The sequence below is a fragment of the Dendropsophus ebraccatus genome, chromosome 10, assembly GCF_027789765.1.
Source record: "Dendropsophus ebraccatus isolate aDenEbr1 chromosome 10, aDenEbr1.pat, whole genome shotgun sequence".
Taxonomy (NCBI): Eukaryota; Metazoa; Chordata; class Amphibia; order Anura; family Hylidae; genus Dendropsophus; species Dendropsophus ebraccatus.
Window position 1 is genome coordinate 26,150,131 of NC_091463.1, and position 17,547 is coordinate 26,167,677.

The following is a 17,547-nucleotide window of genomic DNA, read 5'->3' on the forward strand; positions in this document are numbered from 1 at the left end:
TTTTTTTTTAAAGAGTCCCTGTCATTATAAATAACTTTTAACACATCATCAGGCATATCAAAAGTTATTGATTGCACCAGGTCTCACTGCAAAGACCTGCTGAGATCAAGAGATACAGCTGTTAAGAGAGTGCGGCGACAATGTAATCCACTCCTTGGCTGCTTGCTAATTCTCACACTTTGGCCCCGTTATAGTCTATGAGGCTAAGGGTCCATTTACACAGAAAGATTCTCTGACAGATTATATGCCGAGGATTTGAAGCCAAAGCCAGAAACAGACTATAAACAGAGATCAGGTCACAGAGATCAGGTCTTTTCAAATCCTTCCTTGCTTTGGCTTCAAATCTTTGGCAGATAATCTGTCAGATAATCTTTCTGTGTAAATGGACCCTAAACTGTTGGAACTAGTGAGGGGCTGGGGAGCGGATTGCACAGTTGCTGCGCTTCCCCCTCGGCTATATCTCCTGATCACAGCAGGTCTCAGCAGAAAGACCCGCTGTGGTCAAGAACTTTTGAGATGCCTGAGGACATGTCAAAAGTTATTTATAATGACAGTTACTCTTTAAGGCTATGTTCACACAACGTCAAAAATATTAAAAAGGCGGCCGATTTTCATATTTAAAATAACGTCCCTTTTTGCCGAGATTTAACTGACTGCAATGGCAATGTATTGAAGTCAATGGGAAGACAGACGTCCAATGCACACAGCGTATTGAACAACTGACGTTTTTGCCGCGGGCATCAAAATAATGAACATGATCATTATTTTCGGACGTCTTTTGCAAACAGCGGATGTTTTTTATTTGTAGTTCACACACAGTTTTCCTTTTGTCACCGTTCTGTTTCCGTTTTTACTATTAAATTCAATGGACTTTTCAATTAAGCCGCACCCAAAGGCCAATTAGTAATTCCAAACTGCTATAATGTACAAACACCAGTCATTGCAAGGCGAGGTCAGGCTGCTAAATAACGTCCGTTATTTTAGACTCAAAATGACGGACGTCATTTTAAACGGAGATAAAAAGACGTTGTGTGAACATAGCCTAACTGTGTAAATACATTGCATTACTGATTTCATACTAGTTCTGAGTTACAGTTTGTGTTACAGTTCAGTGCTGCATTATCATTTCTGCAGACTCCGGAGCTAAACTCTCTCTTGATACTAAGCCACATCAACATCTGTACAGAACTTGTTGATAAAAAACATGGCCACTTTTCCTCAGTTTGGGTGTGGTATTGCAGCTCAATCCCATTGAAGTGAATGGAGCCAAGTTGTAATACCACAGGGGTGGCACTGCTTTTACCAGAAAAATTAGCAGTGCATTTTCTTACCCTGGATAACCCCCTTAACTAGTCATGTGTGTGGCCACAATCTTGTTGCCCTTGGGGGAACTGGGAATGCAGAACAATAGGGTAGGAGTTTCCATGAGTTGGTCCTGGACCATTTCAGCTTTCATTGTACAGTCTTGCAGTTGCCTTTGATTTTCCTTTTTTGTGTCTTCTAGCCGGTTTGGAACCAAGTGCGCTCGCTGTGGCAGACAGATCTACGCCAGCGACTGGGTGAGAAGAGCTCGGGGGAATGCCTATCACTTAGCTTGCTTCGCCTGCTACTCCTGTAAGAGGCAGCTGTCTACCGGGGAAGAGTTTGGCCTTGTGGAGGAGAAGGTTTTATGCAGAATCCATTATGACACCATGATAGAAAATCTGAAAAGGGCAGCTGAGAATGGTAAGCTGTCGCCATCTTTTGAAACTTGTGCTCTGTTGACTTGTGTATAGCTATGTTTCTTCTGCCATCTAAGATGCTCTTGTTATGTTGCACCATTTCTTTGTTAACTTCCTTCTTTTGTGTGTTATTCATGAATGCTATGATTAAGCTATTAGTCATGCCATCCAGCTGTGCCAGTGACAGAATGTTTTCAGTAATCAACCAAATGGAAGCTATCGGCAGTAGGAGAACATTTCACCATAGCCCCCCACCCTCTAAACCCATTCATCCCCAAGACCCTTGACAAATGGTTATTAGATTTTATAAACCTTATAGAGAGCATATTAAATATTATATAAAATAAAAATGTTAGAGTATCTGTTAACCCCTCTGGTCCCTGTAGGATGGCGTGTATTAGCCATTAATATGGCACCAAAACATGACCAGTCATCATTCAATGAGACTGTAGTGTAGGAGACTCAAACTTAAAAGGAATCTGTCACTAGGTTTATGCTGCCTTAAATGAGGGAAAAATAAATTAGTGATATAAATGCTAAACAGATTAGTGTATTACTTACATCATTTTGTTCAGCCGTTCTCCTAATATGCAGGAAAATAGGATTCTTGCCACACCCCTTCCCCGCCCTCCAGCTGCTGATTGACAGTTTGCTGCCTATATACAGCATGGATAGATAACTGCCAATCAGCAGCTGGTGGGTGGAGTTTTCTGCTTCTCATGAATATCCAGGACTACTGGGCTCATGCGTATTATGGAGAGGACTACTTATTGTCCATGTTATTCAGGAGGATATCCCTGGATCAGCTGCACAGAACAATGTAAGTGATGCATCATCTTGTTCAGCTTCTCTGTCACTAGTTTATACTACCCTTAGATAGAACAGCATACACTTACCCATCTTTAAGTGGGTACATGTAAACTTACTGTATTTACCAATCCAGTATATGGGGCGATATAAATGTAAACACCAATAAATGACCAGTGAGTCATATTTTTGTCTTCCCGTAAAAAGTGAGGAATATCTGTATTTCCAGGCAATGGGATTACGTTGGAGGGGGCAGTACCGTCAGAACAAGACAGCCAGCCAAAACCAGCAAAAAGGGCACGGACATCATTCACAGCAGAACAACTACAGGTATTGGAGTCTCCACCAGGGATTGTGTTGACTATAAGGGTCGCTGCTTGTGCACTGGACTCCGCCACTAATGTTCTCTGTGTTATAGGTGATGCAGGCACAGTTTGCACAGGATAATAATCCCGATGCTCAAACACTTCAGAAGCTTGCAGACATGACAGGACTAAGCAGAAGAGTTATCCAGGTTAGTATTATAGTATTATGAGACATGCACTGCTATTATTGAAGCAATAATAGATAAAAGGGGCCATAATAGATAAAAGGGGACATCGGTGTATGTGTAAGGAGCGTGATAACCCTCCTTTTCCCTTAGTAAGGTACTTTGTATGTACAGTATATACTGTAGCTTTTTTTGTCCTTGTTCATGTGCTCCGACCTCTTGTTTTGTTGTACCCTATGTGTTGGCAGTAGCCAGTGGACCAGAATACTGCCAATATCATCCCATTGGGAGATATATTTAGATACTGTCTAGTAATTGTGGTTAGGGCCATGCAAATGATAACTGGGTCCTTTGTGCTGCCCTTTACTTACATCATTGTCACCCACACATTCTATTATTACATAGTCAGATGTGCAGCCTACCAGTGATGGCGAATGGACAATTGCTTGTTCAGGGTCTTTTACATGAGGCAATAATCCATCTATTTTGATGATGATCCCCTTGTGTAGAAGGCTCTTACAAGATTACACATAGCTGCCATAAGAGGAGCCCCTGGGCTGGAGTAAGAGACTGCGTGTAGCTGTTGTGAGATGGAAAGATCGACCAAACAGAGGACAGAGTGGCTAGCTTTCCTGGAGTTAAGTAGATGATCTGTCCTCAGAATTAGTGTTCAGTGGAAAGGCTGACCTGTTTGGGTTTGGCAACGTTCTCTGAACCTGAACGCTTGGCATTTGACTCCCCAGGGCTGCAGAGGTTGGATACCGAACTAGTGGTCTTGGAAAACATGGATACAGCCATGTTCTCCAGGACTCCCTAGGGCTGTATCCAACTTTTGCAGCCCTGGAGAGTCAAATGCCAAGTGTTCAGGTTCGGATAATATTGCCGAATGCGAACAGTTCTGCCTCTCCACTCAACACTACTCCTAACCTTACACAGTGAGTGGACTGGTAAAATAGTTTGGAGACATAAGCCAGTGCCAGAGCTCTCTGGCTCCCCATAGAGAGTGCAGGAACGTTTGGTGGAGCAGAATGTTTATGTGTATGGGGAAATTGGGAGAAATACCTTTTGGCCAGATTGGCTGACAGTTATTGAAGGTGTATGGCCCTAGCTGGGTGTGGAGATCAAGGTCCTAATATTGGTTAAAGGACCATTGATAAAATTATACCATTGTTTAATTAAAGGGGTTGGCCGCTTTATAGTAAAATTGCTTAGTGTACAGTATTAGACACTGGGGGCGGGACATGGTCACATGCTCCTTCATGTCAGCCATTTTATGGACAGACTCACCACAGAGCAGGGCAGCACATCCTGGAGGAGGGGAGACTGATATTAACTCTATGAGGTACACAGGGAGCTGCTGTCAGTATATACAGTGAGTACACCTACTAATACTGTATACTGAACTATTTTACTATAAAGTGGTCAACCCCTTTAAGCATCCTCTTGTTCGGCTGTGTTGTTCTGTGTTGTTCTAAGAAGGGGGCTGTGAAATGATGCAGATTCTTTGAAATATAAAGAAACACTAAGAGCTCCTGATTGCCCCCATAACTGTACCTCATGGTGGAGGCTTCACTTATCAATGTGCCAACATGTTCATAAAGGGGTTAAATAACCCTGGGAAATTTAGTCTTGCTAACCATCAGTATACCATTTCCTTCTCCAATGTTCTTTCAGTCTCCAGTAGTTGAGCACAGATACTTATTGTTTCCATAGTTTGTATCATCCATAACTGATACAATATGTATTTGCTGATTTTTTTGTAAAACAATTTAAAATCCCCAGGTTTGGTTTCAGAACTGCCGAGCACGACATAAAAAACACACGCCTCAGCATACAGTGCCTCCACCCGGCCCTACACCAACCCGTCTCACCTCTTCACTTTCAGATGACATTCACTTCTCCCCCTTCAGCAGTCCAGAAAGAGCCAGAATGGTGACATTACATGGATATATAGAAAGTAAGTCACGTCATATTGTACAATAATGAATAAATACGCTCAACGAAATCCATTACACTGTGTATTTTCAAAATGTGACCGAAATCCTATACTTACATGTCCATCCACCCATCTCAGTAGAGGTGGTAGCATCTGGTGATGTAGGGTTGTAATAATACTCCATGTTAGAAAGGTGCCGTGGACAAGGAAGATCTTCGGGTCCCGGCTGAACGATCCCACCTTCACTTCTGAGACGGACTTGTCTTGGCCAATCAATGGCCACTGCACTGTCCCGTCTCAGTCAGTGATTGGCTGAGCAGGCTGTCACGGCCAAGATGACTCGTTCCCAGAAGTGGAGATGGAATGGTTCAGCCTGGATCCAAAGATGATGTTGGAGGACATCGGGGGAGAGCGGAAAGGCAAGAATAAGCAACATATTAAAACATTTCAGCAGAATACCCCTTCAAGTGAGACAATAGATTTTTTTTTTCTGAAAAGTATGCAGTGGGTTTCAAAGCATTCAGCATAAGCTTTCTGCCACGGATAAGCAGCTTGTATGCTGAGGATTTTGCTGTGGTTTTGGCCACCTCAAAGCAATTAAAGGGCTTTTCCATCCACAGTTCACTGCATCTACTATATTGCTTATATCATAGCCTCCGAATCCAGTTTGGTTATAGTATATTATTTCTCTACTTTTCTGCAGGCCAGGTACAGTGTGGGCAGGTGCACTGCAGACTCCCCTATGCTGCTCCTCCTGTGCATCTCAAAAGTGACATGGAAGCAACACTGTCTAACAGAGGAGACAAGGTAAGAGACGCTTCCTTTATATATTTTGGACCACATATTTTTCTATTCTGTATCTGTCCTGTACAGGAGCAGTTGTTCTTGAGTTTGTCAGATCTCCAGTCCCAAATATATCACGTCACAAGTTTTATACCCAATAGTGTTTAAATCTTCCTCAAAATTAACAATTCTCCAAAAAATATACATGCTAATCCCTTACATTATTAGGCTATGTTCACACTATGTATATTTTCGTAAAACAATGGCCGTTGTTGCCGATTTCAACAACGGCAGTGATTAATTTGAAAATATACATTACGTTCCGTCTATGGAATCACAGGTCACCAAATGGCTGGTCTCCTACAAGGTCTGAACATGGCCTTAGTATGCACAAGTAGTAGTCAGTATGGTATAAAATGGGCAGTTTATATTGATAGAGCATTTGTTCTATATTCTGATGGTTATATTAGATTCACGTTTTATTCGATTTACTTAGTTTTATATATACTTCATGTGGCTACATGCCCTAATTGATCATGGCAGGTTCTCTCTGCTATAGACATTACTTACTATCCCACAACATGACCGCAGAAAAAAAGTGTAAACTACCCAGGTATCTGACATGAGGCAAGATGAGCATCTTTCTTCAGGCTGCTAATTGCACATTCCTGAGGGATGACATATAAGTGGCCATAAATTATACTGTCTAGCATCTTCTGCTACACACCACTCCCTTCGCCTATCTTTCTTTCTATAATGTTGGCCCTATTGATCCCATAGCCTGCAAATGACAGCTGGACACAGATGTAGAATGCTGGGCAGTCAGGGCAGGGAATGCAGTACTTATTTGGGAACTATGTGGGAGATTTATCAAACAAGGCGTAAAGTGAAACTGGCTTAGTTGCCCCTAGCAACCAATCAGATTCCACTTTTCTTTTTCCAAAGAGTCTGTGAGGAATGAAAAAGGAAATCTGTTGCTAGGGGCAACTGAGCCAGTTTCACTTTGTTTGATAAATCTCCCCCTATATGCCTATTATATACAAGTATACAGTACACTTTGCTGTTACTGATTTTCTGCATGATGAAAACCTTCTTAAATATAACTAATTTGGGGGCAGGAAAGTTTCATGTATCACTCTAAGGCCCTATTACACGGGCCGGTCTGGAGGAGCAAGCGAACGCCAACCTGTCAGATGAGCGCCTGCTTGCTCCTTGTTCCCTGTTCACTGCCGGTGCTATTACACGAAGCAGCGGCCAGCAGACTCGTTATCGTTGTAGTTTTTTTCAACATGTTAAAAGACAAAAATCAGCCAGCATCGTGCATGTGGGCTGGTCATTGCCTTATAACACCAGCTATTACAGAAAGTGATTAACGGCCATAATGGCTTATAATTGGCCGATAAACTCTAGGGGTAATAGCGCCTTTAGGCTTCATAAAAACTTAAATTGGCCCTACAATCAACTTAGCAAAGGAAGAAGGTGCTATAACCATTTGTGTGCTGAGGCTTAAAAATTGGCATCCAAGATTAGAAAAACATAGCTTTTTCTTCCCAAAATTACGACACACCTGTCCTTACGTTGCGTTTGGTGTTACACCTCAGCTCCATTAAACTGAGCTTCAATGCCATACACAAACTGGACAAGACTGGAGCTGTTTTTGAAAGAATCCTGGACAACCCCATTAGAGGGATTATTCAAGTTATTGCCAATTGGAATCAAATTTACCCCCACCACCACCCCAAGAAGCAAGCTCTGGAATCTGATTGGTTACTATTGTACCATAGACAGTGACTTTATTTTTTTGTTTCCATCAATACATAATAATATTACAGCTTACAAAGTTACCACCTTCGCATCCTGGTGAAGTTTTGTAATGAAAGGCAAACAGACTCTACATTAATAACCGGTCTGTAATTGTACTGTTTATTCTGGCAGGTAATCCTTTTTCAGTATTGAACATCATCTTCTACCATTGGTGACGACATACAGCCCTCTAAGCCGGGGTCGTGAAGAATTCAGTTGAGATGGGAACTCAGCACAGAGAACGTTGTGTTCCTTTCGGCTTCTATTTTCGAGGAAAGTGGCCAGTACACGTTGGAGACTTTCACTTTCCTTGAAGACAGCCCAGACTTTGCTTCCCAGGATAAGCAGATAACCTTGTTGAAAGAATTTGACTTTGGTATTAAATTATAATACACTTACAAGTGAATGCTACCCGTTCTCAGACTGAAGTTGTCATCCATTGCATTTGTGTTGAAGAACAATTACCACCAACATGAGGAGACCTCAGTAACTTGGTAAGATTGCAATTCAGAAGACAGCTGACCGCAGCAGAGATACTGAATCTGGCTGGATAGCACACATTAATAATGGTCGGCTTCATGTGGAGACAGGCCAAAATGACCAGGCCACAGTGTTTCAGTTTTGGGTTGGTTGCCGGTACAGTGAAAATTAACTTAATCTACTTCATAAGATTTAGTCTATGTCCTCCAAAAGTTTATATTGCTCTATCCATAGTACTCTGATTCTCTTCTTTGTTTACCACAAGCCCATGGTTTAGATAATGAATATGTTGCGGAGCAGATTCTAAATGATCCCCCTTGAATATAATGAGTATAACTCTTTGACTCATCATTTTAGCCATTCTCTTATGTAGCTATGGTAGATAACTACATAAGAGAATAGGCATGCATGTCATATACACACAGTCCATGTGGTGGTTCAAAGGCCTGTAAAAAGATGGAGCCCTGGTCAGATGGACCCATCCTCTTTGCTATTGGGTGGTGAGAACTTGTACAGGACTCCCCTTTGTGGCTCGTTCACACTACGGAAAACAGGTAGGAATTCCGAGTGGAATCCCCGCTTGTGGACTCCGCTCGGAAACCCGTCTGCTACATAATTCAATGGGATGGCTTGCGCGCCTTCGCTCTTTGCGCCTGTCCACTCAAAAAATTGACATGTCAATTCTTTGATCAGTGAGGCACAGAGAGCGGAGGTGTGCGAGGCATCCCATTGAAACAGATGGCAGGCAGAATTCTGAGCAGGATCCGCAAGCAGGGATTCCGCTTGGAATTTCCGCCTGTTTTCCGTAGTGTGAAAGGACACTTACAGAGAAACAACTTTGGGAAATTGGTCTCAGAGTCGTGGAATGGGTGTAGAGTGGTGAAAAAAAAACAGGCTCTTCGGTCCTGGGTTTAAAACCTGCACCATAGTGGTAAACCATTCCTACAGAGTATGTCATTGCTAAACACCCCAAATCTTGTGGGGGTGAAGATCTGTTAGCAGCTGTTCATGCTACAATAAGGTAAAGTGCCTGCCATGTATGCTGACATTTGCTACCTTTGTATATTATCTATGACCCCTCCCCCCCCCCACACACACACACAAATGAAGCAGATGTCAGTGTCCAGATTGTAATACCAAACAAAGTATTATACTTGTACAATTCATCTCCATGCTGCCTATTGTCTATATGTTACTGTGATACAGTCCTTTTTAACAGTTTACAGATAGTTTTTAGGTTAGGGCCCTTTATCACTGTGCTCCGCTCTCCGGCTGACGCGTGCAGATCCCTGTGATTGGCGATCGATTACAGAGCCTTTACACAGTTTGATTAATTGAGCAGTCGGGCTGTGTGAATGATTGCTTGATCATTTGTGTGGCCGGTAACCTCATCATTTTCACCTGAACTTCCCGACATGGGGCGATGTGCAGCTGATTTTATTGGCTGCACAGAAGATGCTGAATGTCAGGAACAAACAATCCTATGAGCGCTCATTTGCCCGATAATCCACCTGTGTAAAAGGGACTTTACAAACTTACATACGACACCTATTTATATGGCGGCTCCATGACCTCCAGATGAAGCTCCTTGGCCACTGCTAATTTAATATAGCCCCAGGGATCAGCAAAGACTTGGGCATGACGATTTGGGCATGACTCTGACAGGTGACTGCAATAATTTGTAGGCGTGACATCATTGTGGGGCATGACTTTGACATTGCCCCAGGCTCTTTAAAAATGTACCTATTCACACTTACATAAGTTACAGCAATGTCTCAGTGTCTTGAGCAAATGACCTTGTGTATGTCCACAGACTCTTAAAGGGCTTAGACCCCTATGATTGCATCAAGCGTCACAATATAGATTAGTCTAATACTATTATTTTCAGAGAAAACAAGTAACCTTAAAGCCCATTTTTAAAAAATTCAGTATTTTATCAGGTAATGAATATTGAGCACATTTTGGAAAATTTTATCCATTTTTGTTAGGACTGGACATCATTGTCTTCAGAAGAGGACGGTTCCATACCATAGATATTTTTTTTCCCCACTACTTTCCTTATTTGAGTTTGCCTTTTACAATTCCTGGCAAAAATTATGGAATCACTGCCCTTAGGGTATAGTCAATTAGCTTTTATTCCTTAATAACAAATACACAACCCACAGGTATGACACTAAGCAATGTCTGTTGAGTAGCTGAGCATTCTGGCTTCATTATACATTCCTGAAAAAAATCATAGAATGAACTTGTAATTTGCGTAAAAATTGGGGGTCATAAAAGCCAGAGGAGAAGCAACAAGTACTAATAGGGTTGTTTTTTTTTTTGTTTTTTTTTGTTCTTGATTCTATAATTTCTTCCTCTGCTTGATCAGGAAGACATATGCTATTAATTAAAATAATTTCCTTCCATGTGTTTGCGTTACAAAGCCAGAATGTTAAGCTGCCAAACATTGTGTTGTGTTATATCTGTAATTACTACAGAGTAAAGAAGCCGGGAGAACGTAACAGAAAAATTTCAAAATATGGCGATTCCATCATTTTTGCCATGGGTTGAATGAAGTTCTAAGCTTTTCCATGACTTCACTCTCTTTTCCGGGAGCGGGTATAGGTTGCCTAACAACACAATGCAATGTAGTGTTAATACTTCATACATAATTGTTTCATTGGAGAAAAAACTAGAAGTTTCCAATGTAAAATTCCATTTTCTTTGTCTCCAGAGAATGGAGAAGGATTATAAACACATTTCATTCCGCTTTAATAAGAACACACAAAAAAGTTTTTAAAGCCAAAAAACAAAACAACATTTTCTCATCATAATGAAATCAATTTTTGTAGGATAATTTTCTCAAATCTCAATTTTCTCAATCTCATTATGTCACAATTTTTGGGAACACTAAGATTCCTGTTCTTTTATAGAATTCTTGGGAGACTATTTGTGGCATTTTAAAGGCAAGTGACTGTGAGACATACATATATATAAATTCTAGAGGCTTCCAGAAATGGTCCTATTGTACTATTTATGTTCTGTGAACGCAATGTCCAGACCACCATGCTTCTATGGGCCTGAACTTCACCATAGGCTTCTATGATGAGCCGTCCAATAGAACGATGTAGAGTCTGGGGGATGCAGAAATTTAGTTGTCTGAAATATGCTAAACATATACAATATCAGGCTATGTTTACTATGCCGCTTTATTCACACACCACACCGAATAACTCCTGTTGCTCGGTGCAGCCATGAAATTAATTGACATGTCAATCAATAATGACGGCTGTGCTATTATTAATTGTCCATGCATACACGGACATGCATCCATGGATGAGTGAGACTCAAGCATGTTCAAGTGTGATCGCTCGGTGTTTGAATATCGGCGGCTGGCGAAGTTCTTTTCCCGAAACGATGGCACTGGAGCATGGGTGAGTCGCACTTATCGTTTTTATATAAATCAGCATCAGACATTAACCAACCATGAATCGTCTAAAATTCATGGAACTGGCAACAAATCAGTAATGAAGTAATATAAAGCCAAAGAGCAGGGGCAAAGCTATAGGTTAGTGACCCTGATGCAAACACTTGGCTTGAGCCCTTCCCCATCTATGGTCTTAAGCCCCTATTACACAGGGTGACAAAAGGGGGGGCAAGCGAGTGCCTACCTGTCAGGAGGGATGCCAGGGTGATTGCTAGATCATCCGGGCAGCCCATAGAGAATAGCGGTGGTCTGCTGCCGCCCCTCCTATTCCACGGAGCAATGGCAGCATATTGCTGCTATCGGGATCGTTGAGCTTTCAACATGTTGAAAGACAACGATCAGCCGACATCATGCATTACACGGCACAATTATCATCCATAACGGCCAATATCGCCCAAATCGCTTTGTGTAATAGGGGCTTTATAGATATGCTGACTCCACTACACACAGACTTTTGTTCATGGTGAGATAAGCTGCTGCAAGAGGTTAGCCTGGGGGGCCTAGAGCTGGAGGTGTAATGCTACTCTTCCCATACCTATAATAAGTGAAAAGAATCAATATAATAAAGAGTTAAAAATAATTTATTTTAAACCCTTGTTGGTAATCAGCATAGGCAGATATCAAACTGAGAGGAAGGGATTAACTCACAGTTGGTATCTCCACTGCTCCTGTCAGTGCAGCCTTTTTTCGTTTGACTTTAACCTGTGTGACGCCTCTGCTTCTGTCAGTTCTGCCGAACATACCTACATATACTGCTGAGCATTGGAGCTGAATATTAGCAGGTCAGGCATGAGCAGACAATTTTAAACAACTGTAGAGGGGCTCTGGGCAGCTACTCCCCCTATGGCTACCCCACTGCCAAAAAGGTCTCTTATAATCATCAACAAAAATGTGTCATCCCTTTGGATCTGTTTTTCTATTTACTTCCATTATTAAAAAAAAAAAAAAACGGATCGAAAAGAATGCGTTTTTTTTAACAGTCACAAAAGTAGTGTTGACTACGTTTTTGTGTCCGCTAATAGTAACCAATTGAAAACGGATATGTTGAACGGATTGCAAAAACGCAGCAAATTAGATTTGGTCTAATATTTACATGGTTTATAATAAAAAGTATAGGCTATGCGACCTTAGGCTAGGCTCACACACAGTAAAATAAAAACTATATATGACTCATTTTAATTGACAATAAAATAATTATCAAAAGGGTGTAAAGTAAAACTGGCTCAGTTGCCCCTAGCAACCAATCAGATTCCACTTTTCATTTTTCACAGATTCTTTGGAAAATGAAAGGTGGGATCTGATTGGTTGCTAGTGGCAACTAAGACAATTCTACCAGTTTAATAAATCTCCCCCAATGTGTGAACAGATGGGAAAAATAATTAATTAATTAATTAATTACGGCCATTATTCTATACTGTGTGTGCACCGCCAGCTAATATTCTATTGACTTTAATGGAGAACATGATTAGGCCGGGTTCACACAGTGTGAAACAGCCAGGTCACAGAACGGCCGGCGTTAGTGAAGATCATCCTGGCCGTTACTGCAGTACCGGTCGGATAATCTTCATTTGTGCTGAATTGTGATGCGGGCACAACACAAAGTGCTGGAGCTGCACGCTCCATTGTGTGACCTGTCAGGCTTGTGCGCCCACTATTCAATAAATAGCAGCCACACAAAACTGACATGTCAGTTTTTTGTGCATCCACTAGCGAACCCGGCCGGATTATATACAGTGTGTATACACTCTGCCCACGATTCCATAGATTGCAGCACAACATAAGTTTCCTATTAATCTCGGCAGTTGTTTCAAATCGGCAACAACGGCCGTGAATAATAGGAAACTTACGTTCTGTAAACATAGCCTAACATTGAAAATACAGCCATATTACGGCTGTAGTTTTATTTTATGGTGTTCACACAAGGGTCTATTCAGGACCAATGACTATACAGGGATTTTACATAAAGAGACCTTTCAACTAAATCAATTGGGTGTTATAATAATAATTTAAATAATATAATTTCCTCTGTGCGCTCCTATAAACAGCTATATTCATCTCTCTCTAATCCATACACCTCTGTGCCAGGAAGATATGCCAATTACTTAGCAAAAATTAAAAAAAATTACATTTAACTACCATTCAGCCTTCCTAAAGGATATACATTACTGAGGCGGCTTTTATACAGATCTCTCTATATAAACAGCCATTGCTAAGAGGCCTCTTTTCAAATAGCCTTTATAATGGACTCCCTCAGTTAAGGGACGTCTTATGGCGTAGTACAAAGATGTCTTTGAATTGGCAGGGAAATTTCGGCTGGGTTTTTGACATTTAGCGGATATACTTCATGACATACAGGCTCTGCAAATAAACCGGTGATCAGCTGAAAAATAGCGAGGAGTAATTAGCTAAAAACTCTGCATAATTATGTCATCCTCCTACAGAAAAGGTGGAATAATTATGTAAATGATGAATTGATTGGAATGAGAATCAGATACTTTACAACCTCATCGACGGGGACTCTTTCGCTGCCAGGATTTTCAGGTGTGTAAACACAGTCGTTGGATACGAGATGCGCAACGCTACTGTGATTCGGGCAATCACAACCATCCCTTGTTCTTTTTCATAACTGACCTCAGTCAGGTCTGAGGCCTAATGCATGTGGCAGTATGATGCACACCACAATTTACAGGCAGTAGAGAAATATGGACAATCCCTTTAAATCAACAACTCTATTTAATTATGGGACAACCCCTTAAAGCAGGCCCCTAAACCTTCGTCCCTCCAGCTGTTGCCAAACTACAATTCCCCTCATGTCTGGACAGCCAAAGCTTTAGCTTAGCTTAAAGCTTTGCCTTAAAGTCATCTTTTAAATTACAGTTTTAACCTATGCACTTCGCACATGGTCATATTGAAGTTTTATGGCATAGACATAGAGGCACATGTATAAAAGCTGCTACAGTCAATGCTATGGCGTAGATAATAGATGTTGATAGCCAAAACTGTATGCACTATGGGGGACGTTTATCAAGACTGGTGTACGAGTATGGCAGTCCTAAATAAAGCCCCGCCCCCTTTTCCCAGCCGGATGTACTAAGGGGTGCACCAGTAAAGCTGTCCAGACCTGCGCCTGGCGTGAGCATTGCGATGATAGTCTACACCTACTCGGGAAACTGTGTAGATTTGTATCATGATTTACGTTCCCTGCCTTGCTTCGCCAACCACAATGTTTGCAGTGCCTTCAGAAGGGGATAAATTAATGAACAGTCACTGTATGGTGTGCGCAGCCATTTAAATATACTGCCATCAGACACATCTCATTCAAACAGGAAGATAGCGACATTGATTTTGAAGCCGGACAAAAAATGTAATCGGCCGAGGATTGAGCGTTTTCCCACTCCTCAGCTGATCGCTGAAGCTTTTGACTGGGAGCTGCAATTGAATTGTACTGCTACTATGCCTCCTGTGTAGTAGCTTCTCATCACCCCACCTTTAGGGCTTGTTTACACAGAGCAAAATCTGCGAAATTCCACAGCAGAGCTCTCCATCGCGAAATCCCACCGTGTCTCTTTGGGAGGGCTTACGTGCCTCTGCTTCCAACGCTCTCCGCTCAAAGAATTGACATGTCAATTCTTTGAGCTGAGGCGTGCGAGCCCTCCTATAGACATGCTGTTTGACACTGAGGCAGGGGGACTTCTACAGTGGAGAGCTCCGCCGATTTTGCTCAGTGTGAACAGGCCCTAAATTGGTAGATTTTTTTTATATACAAACATGTAATCAAGGTTGCTAGGCAGGTAGAAACTACTGAGGAGCTCCTCTATGACTTGTGTTGGCAGCATGAAAGTGAAAACAGGTTCCCTTTAAGGTTGGACTCATGAGGTTCCATTCTCTCAAGGACTGTTTCCATTTTCCCTCTTCCCTATGATCAGGTCCTGTTTAGTGACAAAAAAGGCAAGAACAGATCTCCCTAACACTGGTGATAACCGAGCCTAACAAGATTTATATAAAAGATGGAAGGCCACACTCTTCTATGAGGATTCTGAGATCATCCTTATAAACCTTGGTCTAAGGGTCATACATATTCCACTTGGGGTCACTGTACCTACTGTACCTAATATACATGTATACACACAAAAATATGCAATATGCATGATGTAAACCAGCAAAATGTACAAAAACTATAACGGCAGGCAGCATGGACCAGCAGAGCATACATATACTATGATGATAGGCAGCATGGACCAGCAGAGCATACATATACTATGATGATAGGCAGCATGGACCAGCAGAGCATACATATACTATGATGATAGGCAGCATGGACCAGCAGAGCATACATATACTATGATGATAGGCAGCATGGACCAGCAGAGCATACATATACTATGACGATAGGCAGCACAGACCAGCAAAGCATACATATACTATGACGATAGGCAGCATGGACCTGCAAAGGATACAGATACCAAGGTGATAGGCAGCATGGACCAGCAAAGCATACAGATACTATGATGATAGGCAGCATGGACCTGCAAAGGATACAGATACCAAGGTGATAGGCAGCATGGACCAGCAAAGCATACAAATACTATGAGGATAGGCAGCATGGACCTGCAAAGGATACAGATACCAAGGTGATAGGCAGCAAGGTAGGCACTGACATGGAAATTAATTTAACAGTTATTCATTGCATCTCTTCTACTGTACTATTTCCTTTTCATTGCATATAACACTATGTACGGCAGTCACTAAAACGAATGTTCATTCCAGGTACCCATACAAGTCAATTACAACCTAGAATTAAACCAGTTCAGGGCTTGAACCAAGATGATGGTGACAAAGAATCCAATTTATTCTCATCCAGGTCATTGCCAAAGCGTTCTCCAATGAGCTGTCCTGTTATTGTGTGTTGAGGTCGAGCATCTGTTGGTTAACATCATAAACAACATCAAATACTCCAAATGTACTATTTATTTATAAAGAAAAATGTGTAAGCACTTTTTTTTTAAAAAAAGAAAATGTCTGTTTTGTTATATATACTTTGAATGTTGTGCGTTGTAAAATGTCCTATTTGTGTATTGAATAAAGTTACCTTGGGTGGAAGTGCTGGCACTTAACTGAATTATTGGTTATTATTGAAGATAGATGGAGAACATCATCATAGAGTCCTAAAAAACACACAAATATATGCAGAAAATTATTCAAACGTAATCAATAGCCAAAGTCTATGAGCCCGTGCCCAACCATCATAGTGTGAAGCCTTAGGGTCCTATTACACGGCCGACAACAGCCCGATCATTTAGTAAACAAGCACCGATCTGCTAGACCGATCTTCTAGACCAATTAGACGGACCGATAATCGGGCAGTAAGGGCTGCATGAACTTTGTTAGTAATGTCCATGCAGCCCTTGCCCAAACACCTGACACCTTACCTTTCCCCGCTCAAGGTCTTCTATCCTGTGCTCCGCAGCTTCCTGTTCCCAGCGGCTGCAGCAGTCAGCTGACAGGCTGCTCAGCCAATCACAGGCCACGGGGGTCCCAGCGGGGAGATATAAGGTATCAGGTGTTTGGGCAATCATCAGCTGTCGCTCGCACATCATTGTTACACGTAGCGATGTGCGGTTGGCACCCAACGATTTTAGGCCTAAACCTAAACTCACATTCAGCCGATTATCTTTTATTGGCTGATCATTGTCTCTATTACACGGAGTAATAATTATCGCTCTGCTAATAGGGCCCTTAGAGGTGATCTACCAGAGGACCAGGACAAGTACATGTGGCACACACAGAAGACATGCATTTTTAGATGCCCGTATAACAGTAAGGCACTACCGTACCTTCTTCATTCATGACTGTGCGGTTAATTGAAAAAATCACTGGTTAAGACTCATAAGTCCCTGTATGATTTTATCAATGTGCATTTTGATAGAAAAGCCCAATGACAGGCACACTGAAATACAGATCTAAGAGAACGATTTCCTAAGCCAGAAGGAAACATCATGGCGGTCAAAAATTAAGATCTACAGGACCTGGTTTTTAGCCCTTCTGATCTACTGTTATA

At 41.7% G+C, this 17,547-nt stretch overlaps 1 protein-coding gene across 2 annotated transcripts in view; it reads left to right on the forward strand.

Annotated features, from left to right (window-relative positions):
- The window catches only part of LHX6 (LIM homeobox 6), a 96,429-nt gene extending 88,481 nt beyond the window's left edge, over window positions 1-7,948 (forward strand). For both annotated transcript variants that reach the window (XM_069986309.1, XM_069986310.1), the window contains 6 exons: window positions 1,505-1,725; window positions 2,758-2,858; window positions 2,947-3,042; window positions 4,801-4,975; window positions 5,658-5,761; window positions 7,673-7,948. In XM_069986309.1, the coding sequence (XP_069842410.1) occupies window positions 1,505-1,725; window positions 2,758-2,858; window positions 2,947-3,042; window positions 4,801-4,975; window positions 5,658-5,761; window positions 7,673-7,693 (718 nt within the window). In that variant the 3' untranslated portion in view covers window positions 7,694-7,948. The remainder of the gene's footprint in view (window positions 1-1,504; window positions 1,726-2,757; window positions 2,859-2,946; window positions 3,043-4,800; window positions 4,976-5,657; window positions 5,762-7,672) is intronic.
- The last annotated feature ends 9,599 nt before the right edge of the window (window positions 7,949-17,547 follow it).